The sequence below is a fragment of the Aplysia californica genome, unplaced genomic scaffold (assembly GCF_000002075.1).
Source record: "Aplysia californica isolate F4 #8 unplaced genomic scaffold, AplCal3.0 scaffold00254, whole genome shotgun sequence".
Taxonomy (NCBI): domain Eukaryota; kingdom Metazoa; phylum Mollusca; class Gastropoda; order Aplysiida; family Aplysiidae; genus Aplysia; species Aplysia californica.
The window spans coordinates 260,897-280,695 of NW_004797524.1; the positions used below are offsets into that span (position 1 = coordinate 260,897).

Below are 19,799 nucleotides of genomic sequence, written 5' to 3' on the forward strand. Positions count from 1 at the left end.
GAGAGAGAGAGAGAGAGAGAGAGAGAGAGAGAGAGTAAAGAAATGGTATAAATCGAGCTGTCCGACATAATTGTTAAATCAGCTGTGTGCTCGTCATCACACGAAGTAGACCTGGTTTCAATTCTCGTATGGGAAAAATTCTTGATCGAATGTCTTGGTCTTTCTACTGGAACATTGAGCCCCTCTAGAACCAGGTGGCCCTCACAGGCAGGGTCAAAGCCCGCCTCCTAACTGATCTAAATTGTGTCCACGAGAGTGAAGAAAACCTATACATCTTTTGCTTTGCTTTTAAACCAACTCATTCTAGTCCTGATTTAATCATTTGTTTATCAATTTGAAAGAAAGATTGAGGTGACTTCACGACAACTCACAGCTCAACATTATAGCTTGATCACTTTTGTCCGAGTTCGAGGATTCAAAAGGGGGCACAACAGATGCACTCTGTTTAATATTCTCAGGTCTTTGCATGCAAATCTAAATGTTGGAGGACCAACCGAATTTTTAAAAATTTTATAAGAAATCCAAGAAAAATAAACATTTTATTTGGTCGGTGGCATACAGGAGTTCCATGCGAGGTTATGTGCGTATTGGCGAATAAACAATAAATGAGATGGATCTTTTTTTTACCCAAACGGACGGAAGTGAACAATCTAGAATAGTAATTTATCTGTACAAGCAACAGTTAGCGCTGTGTTGATCCCGTTCTGACTACATTTATTATTCAATTCTTAGTTGTTGTGTATATTAAGTAATTGTTGATATCTATTTTTTTTACTGCTGTCCTAATGTTTCTTAGCGTATTGTTGAAAATTTCTTCTTTATACAGTAAAATTAGCGTTCTTGTTACTGTGAAATTTTATATTATCCTATGTGAATGAAGTGTAACGCTCAGTGATCATGTGATCGGTGTAAAGCATTCAGAGATTATACTCGTATGAGACAGAGTGTTATATAAATGCAATCTATTGTTATTATTATTATTATTATTATTATTATTATTATTATTATTATTATTATTATTATTATTATTATTATTATTATTATTATTAATATTAATATTATTTTTATTATTGTTGTTGTTGTTGTTTTATTATTATTATTATTATTATTATTATTATTATTATTATTATTATTATTATTATTATTATTATCATAATCATTATCTTTATTATTGTTGTTGTTGCTGTTATTGTTTCACAACTCACAGCCAAAGGACACATCATTAGGGTCAGGCAGGGCGATGTCCGCGTCGCTAACTCCATCGATGACCTCTATCATTGTGCTCGCGGTGTCGGTTTCCAACGGTGTCTTTGCATTCACCATCACATTACGTGTCGTGTAGTCGTTGTATACAACAGGCTCGATATCACAGCCGTCCATGCCTTCCCCTGGGAATATGAAAAGCTCTATGTAAAACATCCGAGGTGAAATCAGGAGCTACACAAAAGTAAATGATGAAATCAAAGAATTTTGCTTTTTTCCTACAGTTGGACATCTTTTTGTGAGTACCCCCCAAAAAATTATTTAGCTTTCTTTTTTTTCTTTTTTCTAATGTTTTTATTAGTTCAGCGGCTGTTACATTCATTTAGAAACACATTTCTGAGTGGATTTTACTAAGGGAAAACTTTGATCAAAAGCACAGAAAAAAATAAGGACACCTCAGCTTTGGAAAGATCCAGCCTTTAACAGCCACTTTCTCACCAGCTGTACCTCTGACGACAGGAGGCGCGACCCTCGCCCCTTTCAGTGACAAATAAGTATATGTCTCTTTAAGACACGTGATTATTGTTATACTCAAAAGCAAGACAAATTAACAAGATTTAAGATGATACCAAGAAATATACCCAAAAACTGACGAGCGTCTGATCCCACCGTGTCACAACATTTATTATGGAATGGAATACCACCCAAAAATTCTCAGATGCTTCAAATTTCAAAACTGCAAAGACGTTAAACGTCTTAAAACTTTTTAAAACAGCTTAAAAATGTATAATTAAGAATAAAAAAACCAAAAAACACATACTTGTCCTCAAAATAATGTTAGGGATATTACATAACGTATTGATAGTTCCGTAATGTGTGTAAAATCATATTAAATATTGTTATGTGTATGTATCGATATGTCTACATTGTATGTGCTCGTCTTCCTGCCAATAAAGAAACGTATTTTAAAAAAACACGTACAGATACGTAACATTAAAAAAGTAAGACTCTGTTTTGAAAATCTGCGGTCGAATTTCGAATCATATGGTAAGAACATAAGTTTACGCCAAAAGCATGGAGAACTTGCTACAAAGTCTTGATGACTATGTATCTATCTAACTATACATTGTTCTCTCTGTCTTTCTATCTATCTATCCATCTATCTATATGCCTCTAAATACTTATCTAGCTATCCATTGTTCTGTTTCTTACTATCTATCTAGTTATCTATCTATCTACCTATCTATATATCTATCTATCTATCTATCTATCTATCTATCTGACACAAAAGCCTATACAGATTCTTTAGATGTATTAGGAACCTTATTCAAACAGAAAAAAAATCTGAAAAGTAATCGGTAACATGTAACGGCACAGATTAAAAACATTAAACACATTAAACGATTCAAACATTTTGGAGTGCTGATGACACATGACATACAGAGAAAATTAACAGTGCTGTGACAGCAAGAGAAGAATTGATGTTCTGAACTCTTTTCCCTCTTGCGTCTTTTCGGATGTTGCACATATCTTTTCGCTGCAGTCTTTTTCTTTTATCTGCAGGCTGGTATTGTCTTGCCTCTTTAAGTGGCTACGATCCTCTGCTGCCCATTTCCAAGATCTATAGTTGATGTAAGCTGAGGTCAGCTCTCTATTGCAGGCAACGTTGTATCTTAGAAGAGTCAAACGTAACTTCTCTGCTCTTGTTCTGTTCTTCAAGAGGATCTTTCAGCATGTTCCCGTCTTCAAAGAATAAACATCCTAACCAAGCGAGAATATGTAGTACAAGAACGGGAAATACTGTAAAAACTGCTGATCTTTTCAACTTTCCTGTTGTGATATCTTTATCTTGCCATGTTATTACATGAATTTTCCTCCGGAATCTGGTGGCGTCGGTGCCCGGGTGGTTAGGCTACCAGACCCGTAATGGTGAGATTGCGGGTTTGGGGGTTCAAGCCATAGCTCAGCCCGACATTGTGTCCTTGGGAAAAACACATAACACAAATTTCCCATTTGGCTCGGTCCTTTCGGAGATGGACGTTAAACTCGGAGACCCCGCCTCTTGAATATCCTAAAAGCGTTGATAGAGGCGTCAAACCTATACCATTAAAATATACCATTTCTCAGGAATCGCAAGTGAAAGCAAAGAGCTGGGGGGTTTTTCATTGGTGAATTCGCTACTCCGGCCTCACTCATGCACACAATGTTGCTTGTCTCGCTTTCATATTGGTGTTGGTGTCAAGACTCTAGCTTCAGCTAAACTCTCTCTTCTAGCTGCCTCATGGTTTTGAATAGTGTGCCAATTCTGATATTTATTTCATCCTGTTCATGTGCCGTCTTTGTGTTTATTACCACACATTATGTTAAGTCGGCTATTTCTTTAACCACTGCCCCCCCCCCCCTAAAAAAGGACATTTTATTGTACACCTGAATTTTGGGTGTAGAATTACAAACGGTATAATACACCCAGAATTCGGGTGTATAATAACAAACAGTTTTATACACCAGAAAAATGAGTGCAATTTTTTAAAGACACACATATCAGGAGCATGGCACTCAAACAAAATATAGCAACTTGGTAGGTTACACTAGCCTTCAGTTTGAATTTGAAAAAAGTTTCTTGGGTCCACAATATTATGAAGGCGGTGACGGGGGTTGGGGGGGAGGGGGCGGTGACACACCGACGTCCCTCTCGCGAGCTCAAATTTGGTCTCGTCGATTGGACGCTTTCTGGATTTATCTTTCAAATGCGTCTATTCAGACATCCATGGGAGTGTGCAGTTTGGCTTCAACTCTTCAAGAACCACAGACTTGGATTAAAATAATATTATAAGAAAGCCCGCCACCCAGTCAAATAGTGCACTTCATGATGAAACAGAATTACGTTCGAGTTCTCAGTCTTGGAAATTACAAGTCTAAGACAAGAAAATATGAAGAACAAATAGAAGAGATAACGCTAGAGCTATGTATTCAGAAAATGGAGATTGTACTCATTATAGTTATTGCATTATTTTCTACACCATATGGGTAGTCACCATGCTTGGTAAAGACTATAACCTGTATTATTTTGTTGCTGTCACCATTTCATTTTACCCTCTGCAGAGTGAACATCGAAGAAAAGAGAAAACTTTGAAATCGTGGAATTTGTAAGAGATCTGTGTCAAAATCAACTTTCCATGCATGTCGACGATATGTAGAACACAGATGTAATCATAGCATCTTTAAGCTAGTTGCAGTACATCCGATGCAACTACAATTCGTACATCAAACATCACATGCATCAGTTCAAAGTAATGCACAATTTTGCAATCAAAAGTCAAACTCCATGCTGTCAATTCGAAAACAGTCATTAGCAACATGCATATAACAATTTATTATCAAAGGTGATGTCAAGTGGAAAGAAGGAAGGAAAGAAAGAAGAGAAGGAGAAAAGAAAGGAGGATAGGAGGGAAAGAGGGGAATTTTAAAAGAATATAGCATCTCTTCAACCAGCACCATTTTCTATCTAACCTCTTAATTGGAAGGGCTTGTTCATTTATAGGAGCAATAATTGACAATGTCGGTAAACACAAAAATAAGAACCCTGAAAGCGCACAAATGGTAAATCCTTTCGTGTGGTTCTGAGAGCTGGACTCTAAACCAATACACAAGGAGAAGACTGGAGACCGCTGAAATGTTGTATTTTAGGAACAATACTCAGAATCTCATGGACAGAGAGAAAAACAAATAGAAGAATGCTCAAAATGGCAGGATGTGCATGATCCATAATCTGAGCCATAAAAAAGAGAACTGATATTCTTTGGCCACGTAAACAGGACTAGAGAAACTGCTGCTGTGTGAAAAGATAGAGGGAAAGAAGAGCAGAGAAAGACACAGAGCAACACACACGGATGGCCTGAAATACTTTGCAACCATTAACACAAAGAGAAAACCGAGCTGATCAAGAAGACAGACAACAGGAAGGAATAGAGTACCATGATCGTCAATGTTTGCTCCAGGCCTGACACCTGAAGAAGAAGAATTGACAATAGTTTTCAAGAAAACAGCAGATTTACAAAAATACGCACGATCATGAAAATGCTTATCGTACTTAATGAAATGGTCAAAATGGTGAAATGGGATATGTTTAACGCCCCCTTCAACATTATTATAATAAAATGGTACATTACATGCATGACGAGTGTAGAAATAGGACTGTCATCATACCAGGCGACCTTTGAAAAAAATCGAATTTACTCAAAGAAATAAAAAGTACATTTAATAGGATGGGAGGCTAAAGGGAAACATAAACTTGCCGGGGACACTTGAAATATTTGAATGTCTCTAGCTACTCGAAATAAAAGAAAGAAAGAAACTGCAACTATAATGATCTCAAAGGGGATTCTCTGCAACTATGGTGTGATAACATCGCTTTACCTTTTCAACATGCAATATCTCAACGTTCAGAACACAAAACAGATAAAACATTATTTAACCGCTTTCTCTTTATACGTATCGAAGGAGCAAGGAATATTGATCAGTATTGAACATATTCCCATTGATGAAACTCATTCTAGACAAAACTGAAAATAAAGCACTATATTGTTATGATCCATCACTGCGCGCAATACACATCAACATTATTTCGCCAGCGTAGTCCGTCAAGTGCTAGGTCAATTTTAAGAAATTAATCAATCACTTTGAAAGCAAAAAATCCGAGTCGCAAAAACGGGGGTTGGTACAAAATGAAACTGAAATAGCACGAAAAGGGAACAATAGGCTTAAACTAATAATTTTAAGCTCAAACGGAAGATTATTTTTTCAATATCTGTGACAGCTGTGACCAATTTGTCCGAAAAGTTGGAACTTGAAGTTAGTACAAAACATTTTTCAGCTGGCGATTTGACGAATCTAATGTTCCCGGTATAAATGCATAGATACGATGTGATTATAATGTGTACCATTCCGTTTTGTAATAACGTTATGCTACGATTATGCTCTCTGATACCAAACAAAGTAATATTATTGTAAACTAGCTACAATGAAGATACATAAACGTGCCGTTACTTACTTGCAACGTTGGCTGTGGCCCAGATAAAAGATGCGAATGTTATATTACGTGTGAAAAAGCAGTCAAACAACACGACATACACTATTCACCACTCCAACCCACTGGTGTTAATGCTCTGTCTCTGTCTCTCTCTCTCTCTCTCTCTCTCTCTCTCTCTCTCTCTCTCTCTCTCTCTCTCTCTCTCTCTGTCTCTCTCTCCCTCTCTCTCCTCTCTCTCTCCCCTCTCCCTCTCTCTCTCTCTCACAGACACACACACTCTCTCTCTCTCTCTCTCTCTCTCTCTCTCTCTCTCTCTCTTTCTCTCTCTCTCTCTATTTATCCCTCTCTATCTATCTATCTCTCTCTTGATGTCCTTTACCCAACCGCAGTCGAGGACAGCAGATCGTCGCCGTTGGTCAATCTTGGAACATGATTTTACTTTCATCAACGTGACCCAACTTACCACATGGGCCAGCAAAGGTTAAGCTTTGTCCTCATTTTGCTGCAATCTCGTTTCTTCATAAAGACAAAACCGTTTGTCAGCTTTGCCTTTAAGTTTTCTTGTTTTCTCTAATCTTGTCTTACTACACAAAAATACGCACATTTTATCCATCTCACAAATGGGCGACATTATAACAAATTCCCACAACCCACAGAGGACAACACCTTATACTAAGTGAAAACACCACCATCATCATCATCATTGCCTTTCTCATCCTGGATCAGGGTATAGGCCACGAACAAACACTTTTCACCTTTCCATATCGTGGGTTAGCTTCTTGTCTTCCCATTTTTCTGTACTTTACTGAAAACATAACCGACTGACATCTCAAATTACACAATTTTTAACAGTTTTAGTTCTTACCCTGCCGGTCGGTCTGTTTAGTGTTCCCATCGCCAAAGTTATAGTCCAATTTGCAAAGCGCTCCCGACGGACCCCGGTACAAGCAGAACGTGACATCATACGGCAGTCCAACTGCTGCCTTAGCGAACTCCGGCTTGAACGACGGCCCTTCCAGCTTCTCGACAACCGTGATGGTCTTTGAAAAAAAGATGATGTTAAGATTCATTTTCTATTACGACGCAATAAGTACAACAGGTATTGCTAGTTGCAAAGACACGTGGAATGTCGGATCAAATGGGAAGAGACTATTCCTGTAAGGACAAGCGAAACTTGTGTTATAGAGCCCCGTTCGGATCCAAACCCTGAACCTCTGTTTACGAACTACCCCTTACCACCCCTGACCGCCCGTACTGTTTCAGTCCCCAACGCCTTTCCTATTTTTAGTTACCACGTCCCGTCTCCTAAAAACATGATAATTACAAAAGAAATTAAAGCTGGTGCTTGAGGAACAGTGAAGGGTTCACCGCACACAGGCAAAAGGTTTGGAGGTGTACCTCTTACAGCTTCGCCTGTTTCTTTTATCTACCGAAATCCACCCCTCCCCAAAGTCTAAATCGAATTGTAAAACATGCATTCCTTTATTTTGTTGAAAGTTTGTCCCATTAAGTATAGTAAGAAATTTTTTTTTCTGTTTGTTTGTTTTCAAATCTGAAATGATGTTTGCAAAAGACAAAGAGGCTTCGGAACGAACAAAACAACGGTCTGAGGAAGAGCGAGAGAGAGAGAGAGGGAGAGAGAGAGAGAGAGAGAGAGAGAGAGAGAGAGAGAGAGAGAGAGAGAGAGAGAGAGAGAGAGAGAGAGCGAGAGAGAGAGAGAGTGGAGGGGGGATAGGGGAGAGAGAACAAAAGAGGGAGCTAGACGGACAGACAGACAGGCAAGCAGACAGACAGAAACACCCCGAGGACAGATGGACGGACGGACAGACAAATAAACAGACAGATTTGTGTGTTTTAGTGAATAGGCACACCAATGTTGCGTTTCCCTAAGTGCCTGGGTAATTCAGAAGAAGTTTACAAAAAATGTGCGTAATTTTATAGGTTTTATGTCTCTTGAACCACGATAAGGTTATGTAAGAGAAGATAAATTTAACGGCCATCTCCTGTAGGACCGAGTCACATGAAAAGAATTCGTGCAAAGTGCCTTTCTCTAGGATACAACATCAGCCCGAGATAAATTTCGATCATCAAACCCAGTAGCCCAACTGCAAGACTACAAACGCCGCCCAATAACAAGTACAAATTCCCCATCAACAGACACATTGACGTCTCGGCAAGTAGTGTTCTTGAGAAAACAAGAAAATGAGAGAGGGGGGGGGGAGGAGAGAGAAAGAGAGAGAGAAAGAGAGAGAGGGGGAGGGGGAGAGGGGAGGGGGGGGGCAGACTGAGAGATCGAGAAAAAGAACGAGACAGAGATATGACAGAGTGCGATCGCGCGCGTGTATGTGTGTGTGTGTGTTTGTGGGTCTGTCTGTCTGTCTGTCTGTCAGTATGTATGTCTGTCTGTCTTCATCTCTCTCTTTATCTATCTGTCTGTTTGTCTATCAATCTGTTTATCTGTCAACCTGTCTCTCTATCTCTCTGTCCGTCTGTCTGTCCCTCTGTCTCTATCTCTAAGAGCGAGCTCGTGAATGTTTATGTGCGTCTCTTACATTTTTGCATGTCTTTTCTCCCATCAAGTTGGCCAGCTCCACAGTCACCTCGAACTCTCCAGTGTCTCCAAAGGTGTGCCAGTACGGCGTGTTCAGCACAAGCTCCGGCTGTGGGGTGGGTGGGGGGGGGGGTAAAGAAAGAGTAAACAAAATAATAAATGTGTGGGATTGTGGTGAAACCAGGCGCTCGATAAATAAATAATGAAATCGAAGAAACCGATATTTCTACACCTGTTTGACAATCTTTATATCATTTCTTTTTTTTACCTCAACTTCTTTTATATCCATTTTAAAACACCTTTCTGTAAGGATTTTACTGGAAAAACGTTAAAGAAATACATTAAAAATTGTAAATTTGTAGTTGCAAGGACTCTCAAGCTTTGGAGTTCATCAAACTTTGGGGGCCCCATTCTAGCCAAATATATTTAACCTCTGACACTAGGTGACCCCCCCCCCCCCAACCCTCCTTCAACCGACTTCTATTCGAAATAAATGAGTAATTTATTATTTATCAAAAGCAAGGCAAAAGAGCAAGCTTTACGGTTGTATCAATGACTCTATATGCCCAAAAACTTACAAGTGCATGACTGATTCCACCCCGTCGCAACACAAGGTTATAATTTGTCCCAGTACATACCAGGAAGCTTAACTCAATGGGGGACTCTCCTTCAACTTCAGGGCATCCAGAAACGTTGGAAAACGTGCAATTTTATTTATTCATTTTTATTTGGGGGGGGGGGGTGGCAGTTTATTTTTTTAAACATTCTCTTTATTTATTCATATTGTTCAATTCTCTTTACGGTGTCTGAAACCCAAACCAGCGGGCAGCAACATGCATACTATGAGATATTATTATACAAAATGTGTTTTGATGATTACAATGTGTGTATGATGGTTCGAAATGTGCCGCAACATTGCCTTTATTCGGTTGCTCATAGGAAAATGGCTTAACAAGATTTTGTTAAGGCTGTTTGCGGGAAATCTTCACCAAATTATAAGGGACAAATGCAATACATTATGTCTGTTTACGATGATATTTTTGTCCTTGTTTTTTGGTGGAAAAAAGATGGGATCTAGTTTTGAGGAAAAGATTAATTTGTAAATTCTGAGAGTGGAGGTCCACTTTTTCTGAGCAAAATTTACCCAAAAGCTATAGAAGAAAGCATTTTCGCAAAAGAAAAAAAGGCGTACATTCTTATTAGATTAATTAATTTCACAGTTATTCAAGTGGGGTCATAAACATACAGCCTGTGGGTTCCATCAGTAGCTACTGCTGTTTTTTTCTTTTCGACTGTGTTTCTATTGACTGCTTACGCTGTCTTGGTTTTCTTTAACTCCAAATGTACGTCATGCGTTGATAGTAAAAGAGCGAGAGATAATAGTATTATGCTGTTTATAACATCTAAAATATAATTTCTATGTGGCTGTTTTTACTCCCCCTTATAGATCTACACAGTTTAGATCATTTAGGAGCCGCGTTTCGACCGTGCCTGTTAGAGTCAACTTGGACTTACTCCCCAGACATGAATCGAACTCGTGTCTTCTGCGTTCAACAGCAAAGTGCCTGACCACTACACTAAAAAAAAAGTTGATACAACGTAATTAGTACCTGGCTGTAGTCAGAGAAAGATCTTGTCCGTTTGTTAATGTTTCAGATCGTGCAATCTGCAGCATGCACTGTCTGCCTCACAGGAGGCCAAGAATGCTTTTGGGTATTCTAAGGTCTGTTTGGGTAATAATGTGTGGATATATTCTATACAAATACAATTGTATTATTATTACTATTATTATTATTATTATTATTATTATTATTATTATTATTATTATTATTATTATTATTATTATTACATCCAAACCTGCTCTAACGGCAACCTGTATAAGGCAATCACTTGAACAAACAGCCATTCCTCATTTTTACCTTGCATATTTTTCACATTATAATGACACTGTGTAAGACGACCATTTGTCTCTAACGATCACCCTTCCTTGATAATGGGTGGCCGTCTTAGACAGTTGCAACTTCATTATTACTGCTATTATCATTAGCAGCAGAAATAGTAGAAGTAGTGGTAGTAGTAGTAGTAGTAGTAGTAGTAGTAGTAGTAGTAGTAGTAGTAGTAGTATAATCAACTTGGAGGACTCAAAAAAGAAGAAGAAAGAAAGTCGTTCAACACAAACCGTGGTGTCGCGGCTTTGTGGCTCGCCCCAGTTCAGCGTGAACGTTGGTTCAGTGGGTAGTGTCGTGCCGAACAGAGTGAGGCTGGCATTGGCAGGGGGATAGTAGAGGGCATACTGGCTGGTATTGCAAGCTATGGATTCAACACTGACGAGGACCATGACTTCTGTTGTCAAGTTGTATGTTCCTGTACGGGTGAAGAAAGGGGCAATGAAAAAAATGAGTTTTCTGTCTGTCTGTCTGTCTGCCTCCTCCTCATCTCTATCTATTTATCTATCTATCTAGCCAGCTAGCTTAGCTATCTTGCTATCTCTCTCTCTCTCTCTCTCTCTCTCTCTCTCTCTGTGTGTGTGTGTGTGTGTGTGTGTGTGTGTGTGTGTATGTGTGTGTGTTTGTCTATCTATTTAGATAGATAGATAGATAATAGATAGATAGATAGATAGATAGACAGTGGGAGAATGCATGTAGAACCAAATTGGTAAAAAATAATAGTTTAACCACAGACAAGACCATCATCATCAATAACTTATTTATTGAGGCACCAGCCATCCATGTCCAGGCGCTATTTTAGCCTCATAGACAAGAGAAAGAGGCTAAAACAGCGTCTAGACACCGATAGCTGGACCTGTTGCTTTTATAAATAGATCAGTAATGGTCAGGTCAAGTCAGTGGGAGGCTGTCTTGAACAATTTCGACTTCAAATTAAACCAATAAAATAATTCAAAATAAATGTACAAAGTTCAGAAACCTTCAGCGTTGGAGAAGGACGCGAGAACGTTGAATCTTCCTCCAGCAGTAAAGCTGTGGGACGCCGTGTGAGGGGTCGACCACTCTTGGCCCGGTGTCTGCGTGAAGACGTCAGTTTGGCCGTCTCCGAAGTCGAAGTGTACTGTGACTCCGGAGCCTCCTGCCATGTCAACGGTGAAAGGGACAGGGGTGTGGCTGAAAGAAAAACGTGAAGACCATTGAAATGCAATTTTCGATTACTATTGTTATCATTATTATCTTTATTATTATTATTATTATTATTATTATTATTATTATTATTATTATTATTATTATTATATTATTATTGTTGTTGTTGTTGTTGTTGTTATTATTATTGTTATTATTATTGTTGTTGTTGTTGTTGTTGTTATTGCTATTATTATTATCATTATTATTATTATTATCATCATTATCATCATTATCATTGTTATTATTATTATTATTATTATTATTATTATTATTATTATTATTATTATTATTATTATTATTATTATTACAAGTATTATTATTTGTATTACTATTGTTCTTATTATTATTGGGCTAGAATTAATAGGGCATAGTCTGCGCTTCTCTTCACCTCTGCACACGACAGTTTTTGCACTCGTCGGCACCAATTACGTGTTGGGAAATCAGGCGCTTGTCAAAATAATGAACTCGAAGAAACAGACATTTTTCTGCCCGCTGGGAAACTTTTATTGGTTTTTATTCCTTTATTTATTTATTTTACTTTTTCGGGAGCTCAGTTCTATACATGCTCACTCAAAAACACATTTCTGTGTGGCTCTAACTGGAAAAACGTTGATCAAACGCACAAAACAGTGTAAATGTGCACTTTGCACGGATACACAATCTTTGAGTCCCTAATTTGTCCTCTGACACTAGGCGACCTCAACCTCTTTCAGTGGCAAATATATCCATTTTTACAAGACAGAGTTATTTTCTTTATCCAAAAGCAAGACAAACGAACAAGCTTTAAGATGCTACCGATAACTCCATAGACTCAAGAATCGACGAGCGCCTGTTTCAACTGCGTCGTCACACAATATGGCTATTTTCATTTAGGAGGCGAGCTTTTCGACCATGCCTGACCTGAGGATGAAACAATGTCCTCGCGCGCACAGACAAAGAAGCTATTTCCACGCTTGAACAAAACTCGTGTCTTCTACAAGCAGCAGCAAACAACCATACCAGTTACAGCAGAAAAAAACTGGTACAATGAATTTTTTTTAAATTTGTGAGCTCGTCAGTCTCTTGGCCAGAAAACCTAATGGTTGTCACTAGCAATCTTTCAGGAAAGAATAGATGTTGATATTTTCGCTCTCTGTACTGTGAGCATATGACTAAGAAACATTTTCTGTAACATACTTGGCTGATTATATTTATTTATTTATTTATTTATTTATTTATTTATTTATTTATTTATTTATTTATTTATTTATTCACTTATCTATTCATTCATGCATTCATTCATTCGCTCATTCATATATTTATTTATTTATTTATTTATTTATTTATTTATTTATTTATTTATGTATTTATTTATTCATTCATTCATTTAAATTATGACTGGCGCATATACACAACATAAAACTTTCTCGTTCCTTTCGTGATATAAGAGCCCTAAGCACGATGATCGTTTCCAAAGACAGTTTAGCTGCAAGAAAAAAAAATGCCATACTAATCACATTTCGTGATCTCAGTAACATTTCAGTAATAATTATAGTTAGTGCATTCTCTGCATTTGCGGTTTATTCATTCTTGACATAGTCGGTTTATTCATCCTTTACATTGTCGGTTTATAAATTCTTTACATTGTCGTTTATTCATCCCTTACATAGTCGGTTTATTCACCTCTTACATTGTCGGTTTATAAATTCTTTACATTGTCGATTTATTTATCTTTTGCACAGTTGGTTTATTCATTCCTTCCATTGTCGGTTTATAAATTACTTACATTGTTGGTTTATTCATGCCTTACATATATTCTTTACATTGTTGGTTATTTTATCCCTTGTAAAGTCTGTTTATTCATCCTTTATATTGTCTGTTTATAAATTATTTACACATTGCCGGTTTATTCATTCTTTTCATTGTCGGTTGATAAATTGTTTACACTGTCGGTTTATAAATTCCTTGACATAGTCGGCTTATTCATTCCTTATTTGTCGGTTTATTCATACCTTACTTTGTTAGTTTATTAATTCTTTACTTTGTCGAATTATTCATTACTTATTTTGTCTCTTTATTCATCCCTTACACTGTCAGTTTATTTGTCCCTTACATGTTCATCATCCCTTACATTGTCGCTTTATAAATTCTTTAAATTGTCGGTTTATTTATTATTTACACTTTCGGTTTATTTATTATCAGTATCTCAGCACTCGTTCGCAGTCACCTGGACACGTTGAATTCGGGCGTGGTGAGAGTAGGATCCACAATGACGGACAGGATCTCAAAGTTGATGCTGATGCTGTCAGAGCCTACTTCATTGGCGGCTGAAAGGGTCAAGGGTATGCTGCTGGCTCCCCGAGCCGGCTGGAGTGGAGACCTCCACTTGTACTTAGAGACAGTAGTGTAGGCTGAGAATATAGAGCAGAATGAGTATAGAACACAATGGGTGGTTGAGAACACACTCGTAGAACAAAGTGCACATAGAACACAATGGGTTTATAGAACATAGAGCAGAGTGACACAGGGCACAATGGGCTGAAAAAGTGGAATATAGGGACAATAGAACACAACAGGATGAGAACGTAGAACAGTCTACACAGAACACAATGGGCTGAGAAAATAGAACAGAGTGAATATAGAAGGCAGTGAGCTGAGAACGTGGAATATTAGGACCACAGGACACAATGTGTTGAGAACATAAACCAAATAGAACAGAGAACAAAAAAGGCTCAGAACATAGAACAAAGAGTTTCATACTGTGAACATAGAACAAAGTGAACATAGAACAAGATGAACACTGAACAAAGTGGACATAGAACGAAGTGAAGATAGAGCACAGGGTGCTGATAATAATATGGAGTATAACGACTACTCTTGAACAGATGGGTGACGATAAAAGGCCAAGATAATATAGTTGTTGTTGGGGGGGGGGGGGTTGCTTGTTTGCTTTTTTTTTGGGGGGGGGGGGTCTATCTTTGTTGGGGGGTTTTAGGAGAATCCGAGCAAAAAAAATTAAATGGAATAATTCACCACAGCAGCCGATATCTGTTACAAACATGACATGACTTGATGACAATCAATTAGCGTGTTTTTTACAGCGAAGACTTACTCGGAATCAAACTGCCATCAAACGTGAGGTTAAATGTAATCTCCGTGCCAGCATCTACGGTCCACTCCAGGTAGTAGTCCGTGTTTTTGCTGGCCCCTTCCTTGACCATACGTAGGTTGGTGATCAGTTCTTGCACAACCGCCATCACAGAGACCGCCTCCGAGCTCACGCCGTTTGAGCAGTTGACCGTTACGTTGTACGACCCACCGGCGCTGTACATGTGACTGGAGAGAGAAAGAGAGGGGGGATGGGATAAAGAAAGACATTGGTCGTTTACTCGTTTTGTCACTTTGTCGGTGTACGTATTCTTTACAATGTCAGTTTATTTTTTTCTACAATTATGTAGTAATGTTAGTTTGTTTGTTAGTTGTTGTTGTTGTTGTTGTTGGGCTTTTTTGTGTGTTTACATTGTCCGTTTATTCTTTTTTGTAACAATATGGTTTAGCTTGTTGTTATTGTTGTTTTTGTTTTTGCTGTTGTTGTTTTTGTTTGTTTATTAGCTGTTGTTTGTTTGTTGTTGTTTTTTTGGGGGGGGGTTGTTTTTGTTTGGGGGGGGGTACATTTTCAGTGTATCCACATTTACATTGTTAGTTTATCAACTTTTTACATTAACGATTTATTCATGTTTGTGTTGTTGTTTTATTCATTTCTTCACCGTCGGTTCCTTCATGTTTACATTATCGGTTTGTTCGTTTCGTGTTCACAGAAAAGCATCGTTGATTTATTCATTTCCCTAAATTGTCGTTATGATGCACAGAATGATGCGGTAGGTTTGGGGGTTTTTTCTTTTTTTTCTTTTTTCTTTACTTATGTCGCTTTATTAATTTCTTGTGCCAAGGAATGTTCTTTACACTTTTGTTCTCATGAATAAATAAACACGTATAACCACAGTATAGTGTGATAACAGAAGTTGGTAAAATTAAATTTGTCAATTTAAGGGAGATGATGATTCCAATACCAAAATAGGTACATTGAAAAAATGCAGAATATCCTGTTAGATCATATAAGTATTCAATTAAAACCCAAGATATCTATCCTGCAGCTCCCCCCCCCCCCCCCCCCCTTCCCTCATGGGGGGGGGGGGGGGCGAACAATTCTTTTAGGCTAAAAAAAATTAAGCCGAAAAAGCAAATGAGGGGGAAAAAGAAAAAAAAAACAAAAGAGGGGGGGGGGGGAGAAAAGTCATTATTGTTTCAGTGTGCGCTATCGGGTCAAATAAAATTTAAGTTACAATAAAAACGAGGAGAGGGGTAAAGAAACTTGTTCGTAAAACAGAGGTAATAACAAAACAGCAAAAAAAGGGGGGAAAGCATGTCTGGTTTAGCGTACGATATCAGGTCAAGTAAAGTGTAACTCACGAGTAAGAAAGTGAGGTAGTACTTTTAAAAAATAATTTTTCATAAGAAAGAAGTACATGTAATAACAAAACAATGAGATAGAGAAAAAATCATTCTTGTATATGCGTATGCATGGGCTTAGCGCTCATATCAACACTTGTAGTTTATTTAAGAGGCAGAACATCCGAATTTCAGTCTATCTTCGATTGGGCCGATCCAAAAGGGTTGAAAGTCGCAAAAACTCCAGAATCGACCCGAGTTTAAAAGCTCCAAGTGATAGATTAGAGCTAAAGCCATCAGACCAGTAAGTCTAGAATGATGCCAACTGAACTAAAGGTCGCTTCACAGCCTTTTGGCTAAAATCGATGTATCGTATCTGTTCCCAACGCGTCGGCCTTGTTCTCGAGTACAAAGCAGGGCAAATACTACAAAAGCTGAGGAGGCTTTAACCCTGATCGTTCGCCCTGGGGTCATTTTGTACCCCCGGGGTTGTATTCTTCACATTTTAGAATACTTCTAGTGCAAAGATCTCTTTGAAACGTTCGGTATTTCTAAAAAAAAGCATTTTGACAGACTGCTATGCAAAACGTACGGATCGGATTAACGAGTAAATTTCCTCTTTGGAAAGTGGTGGCACAGAGTTCCCCACGTCGTATGGATACGATAGTAAAACACAATGTACCGATAGGGTTAATTAGCCTCACCTATCCCTATTGGATGGTATCCCTCCTCTTTAAAAACTGAACTAACGGAATACCCTAAAATACAATAAAGAGTAACTCACGCGTAAGAACTGGCCCCGAGAGTGGTGCCGGAGACTTCACTGGTGTACTCTGTGGGCGTGGCGTCGTCAAAGTTCCAGGAACAATTGTAGTCGGAGCCAGTCGAAAGTGTAGTCGCGAAATCGGAGTTTGTGCCCAGTACTGGAGACACAAAGAAAAATATGATGAAATTAAAGTTATAGAATCTACTACTAAAAAAAGAAAGACAGAGTGAGAGAGGGGGGGGGGGCAGAGCAGACAGACGGACAGACAGAGACATAGGCAGAGAGAGAAAAAGAAAGAGAGAGAGAGAGAGAGAGAGAGAGAGAGAGAGAGAGAGAGAGACAGACAGACAGACAGAGAGACAGACAGACAGACAGAGAGAAACAGAGAGAGAGGGGGGGCAACCGTTTTTTCAAAGACATGGCCTTTTTAATGTAGTTATTTTGTGCCCCTATCAACACAATTTAACAGGGTCAACTCTGGAAGAGAAGAATGTAACATCCCAGCTGAAAGACTGAGATACTACTCCAGAGAAGTTTAAGTTTTCTCCCCACCCGAGAATCGAGCTTGATTCTCCTGAGTGCGACAACGAAATGCCTAACCGCTATACCACGGACGCCGGTTGAGAGCACAAAATGTAGAAGTCTATGGCTCAGGTTTAGAATTCATCGCCACTGAAAGTGGTGTAAGAGAACTCAATGAAGAAAAAACAAGAAAAGAAGATAACATAAGAAAAGATAAGATAAGATAAGATAAAATAAGATAAAGATAAAATAAGATAAGATAATATTGATCTCCAAACAAAAAAATGTACTGTGACATGATAAATACATGCACGCACACGCAAATGCACACTCACAAGCACACGCATACGCACACTCACACGCACACGCCAACATTCACACATACACACACACACACACACACACACACACACACACACACGCACACACACACGCGCTCACACATACATACACACACACACACACAAATCCATTTACATACACAGACGCACACACACGACTAGGTATTGAGAAAACATGCAAAATAGTTTTGTGCTCTTTTCACTGACTGTATTGTTGAAATTAAAATGTCTGGGACTGTTTTGAAATCAAGCGCTCATCAAAATAATAAAATTGAATAAACTGAATGTTTTCCCGCCGATGGGCAGTTTTTATCGATTTTGTCTTTTTCTTTTTCGGTTGGTTTTGTTTTGTTTTTGAGGGGTGGGGGACTCAAAGACCTTTTATACCATTTAAGAACGCCTTCGTGAGGGAAATGTATTGAAAAACTTTGATCAGAAGGACACAAAATGTACATTTGCAGTTGCAAAGGACTCTCAAGCTTTTGACGTCCCCCAATTTTTAAATTATTTTTTTTTCCTCATCCTTACTATCATCATTTTCCCTCTACTTCTTTTTTATGTTTGTCACTCTCTTGTGAAGTGCTATTTCCGGGTGCCTTGATAGTCGAAGCAGACTTTCTTCTGCTGATGCTAAAGAGGTGAGCAGAGTAAGCCTTATTCCCCGTCTGGACTTCTCCGTTGGCATCCACCCCTTGGCGCTCATTTATGACCTTATACACTTGCGAGCGCCGTAAAATCTTACTACTAAAACTATGCTATACCTTTTTTGTTGTTGTTTTGGTAGGTGTTTTACGGCGCTCGCAACTGTATAAGGTCATATGAGCGCGCGGGACACATTAAACTTTTTCAGTGGGTAGGAAATTTTGAATTTTGCCCCGGTGGCGGCCGAAGCCTATTCTTATCGATTTTAGACTACCAAAGGATCTTTAACGTGCGCGACTTGCACACGGGCCCTCCGAGATGTTTCGCCCTTGTCCGAGAAATACTATACCTTTGGGTAGGGCCGTGACAGACAGGCCTGTGACGGGATCCTGCACAAAAACTTCCGTAACGTTATTCTTGCTACTGACAGCGTTGTACACTGTGGCGTTCACGTAGTAGGTGCCGGGAGTCGTGAACGTGTGCACCAAGTTCTGGTTCGTGGACATCAGGTCTTCAAAGCCGTCACTGATGGTCCAGTTGTAGAGCACACTGTTTCCTGTTTGAGAGCAGTATATGTTAATACGCTTACGTAATATGTGTGAAATCACCATCGTCGTTGTTGTCGTCATCGTCGTTATCATCATCATCATCATAATCATCATCATCATCATCATCATCATCATCATCATCAGCAGCAGCAGCAGCAGCATCATCATCATCATAACAATAACAACAACAAAAACCACAAAAGCACAACAACAACAACATCTCGTTCATCTCGTGAACTCCAGGCTATTCACTATAAGTGACGTCATACTTCGCAGGCAACAAAGGTGCTTAATTGTCGTATTTGTGCTAGGGCTTTGGTTAGTTATGAGCAAAGAGCCTCATCATTAGGCCTACAACAACAGAGGTTCGCCAGTCTTCCTACCTGTGTGGTAAAATAATAAGGTATGTTTACGGGTTTAACGCACTTATCAACACTATCACGTTATGTAAGAGGCAAAAGCTTTATATTTAGCGTCCACCTTAGAATGGACAGAGTCAAATGGGTTCAGAGACTTGAAAATTCTACAAAACAACCCAAGTTCCAGAATGCCCAAACTGGGATTCGATCCATCCGCTAAGTAAAGAAGAAGAAGAAGAAGAAGAAGAAGAAGAAGAAGAAGAAGAAGAAGAAGAA

At 38.7% G+C, this 19,799-nt stretch overlaps 1 protein-coding gene across 1 annotated transcript in view; it reads right to left on the reverse strand.

Annotated features, from left to right (window-relative positions):
* Positions 1-19,245, reverse strand: part of LOC106012061 (polycystin-1) — a gene marked incomplete at its 3' end in the record, with an annotated part of 21,090 nt that extends 1,845 nt beyond the window's left edge. The window contains 10 exon segments of the mRNA XM_013083772.2: positions 1,206-1,388; positions 6,254-6,265; positions 7,098-7,272; positions 8,785-8,892; positions 10,963-11,147; positions 11,709-11,902; positions 14,124-14,307; positions 15,009-15,232; positions 17,130-17,268; positions 18,966-19,245. Coding sequence (XP_012939226.2) covers positions 1,206-1,388; positions 6,254-6,265; positions 7,098-7,272; positions 8,785-8,892; positions 10,963-11,147; positions 11,709-11,902; positions 14,124-14,307; positions 15,009-15,232; positions 17,130-17,268; positions 18,966-19,245 — 1,684 coding nt within the window.
* Positions 19,246-19,799: the final 554 nt, after the last annotated feature.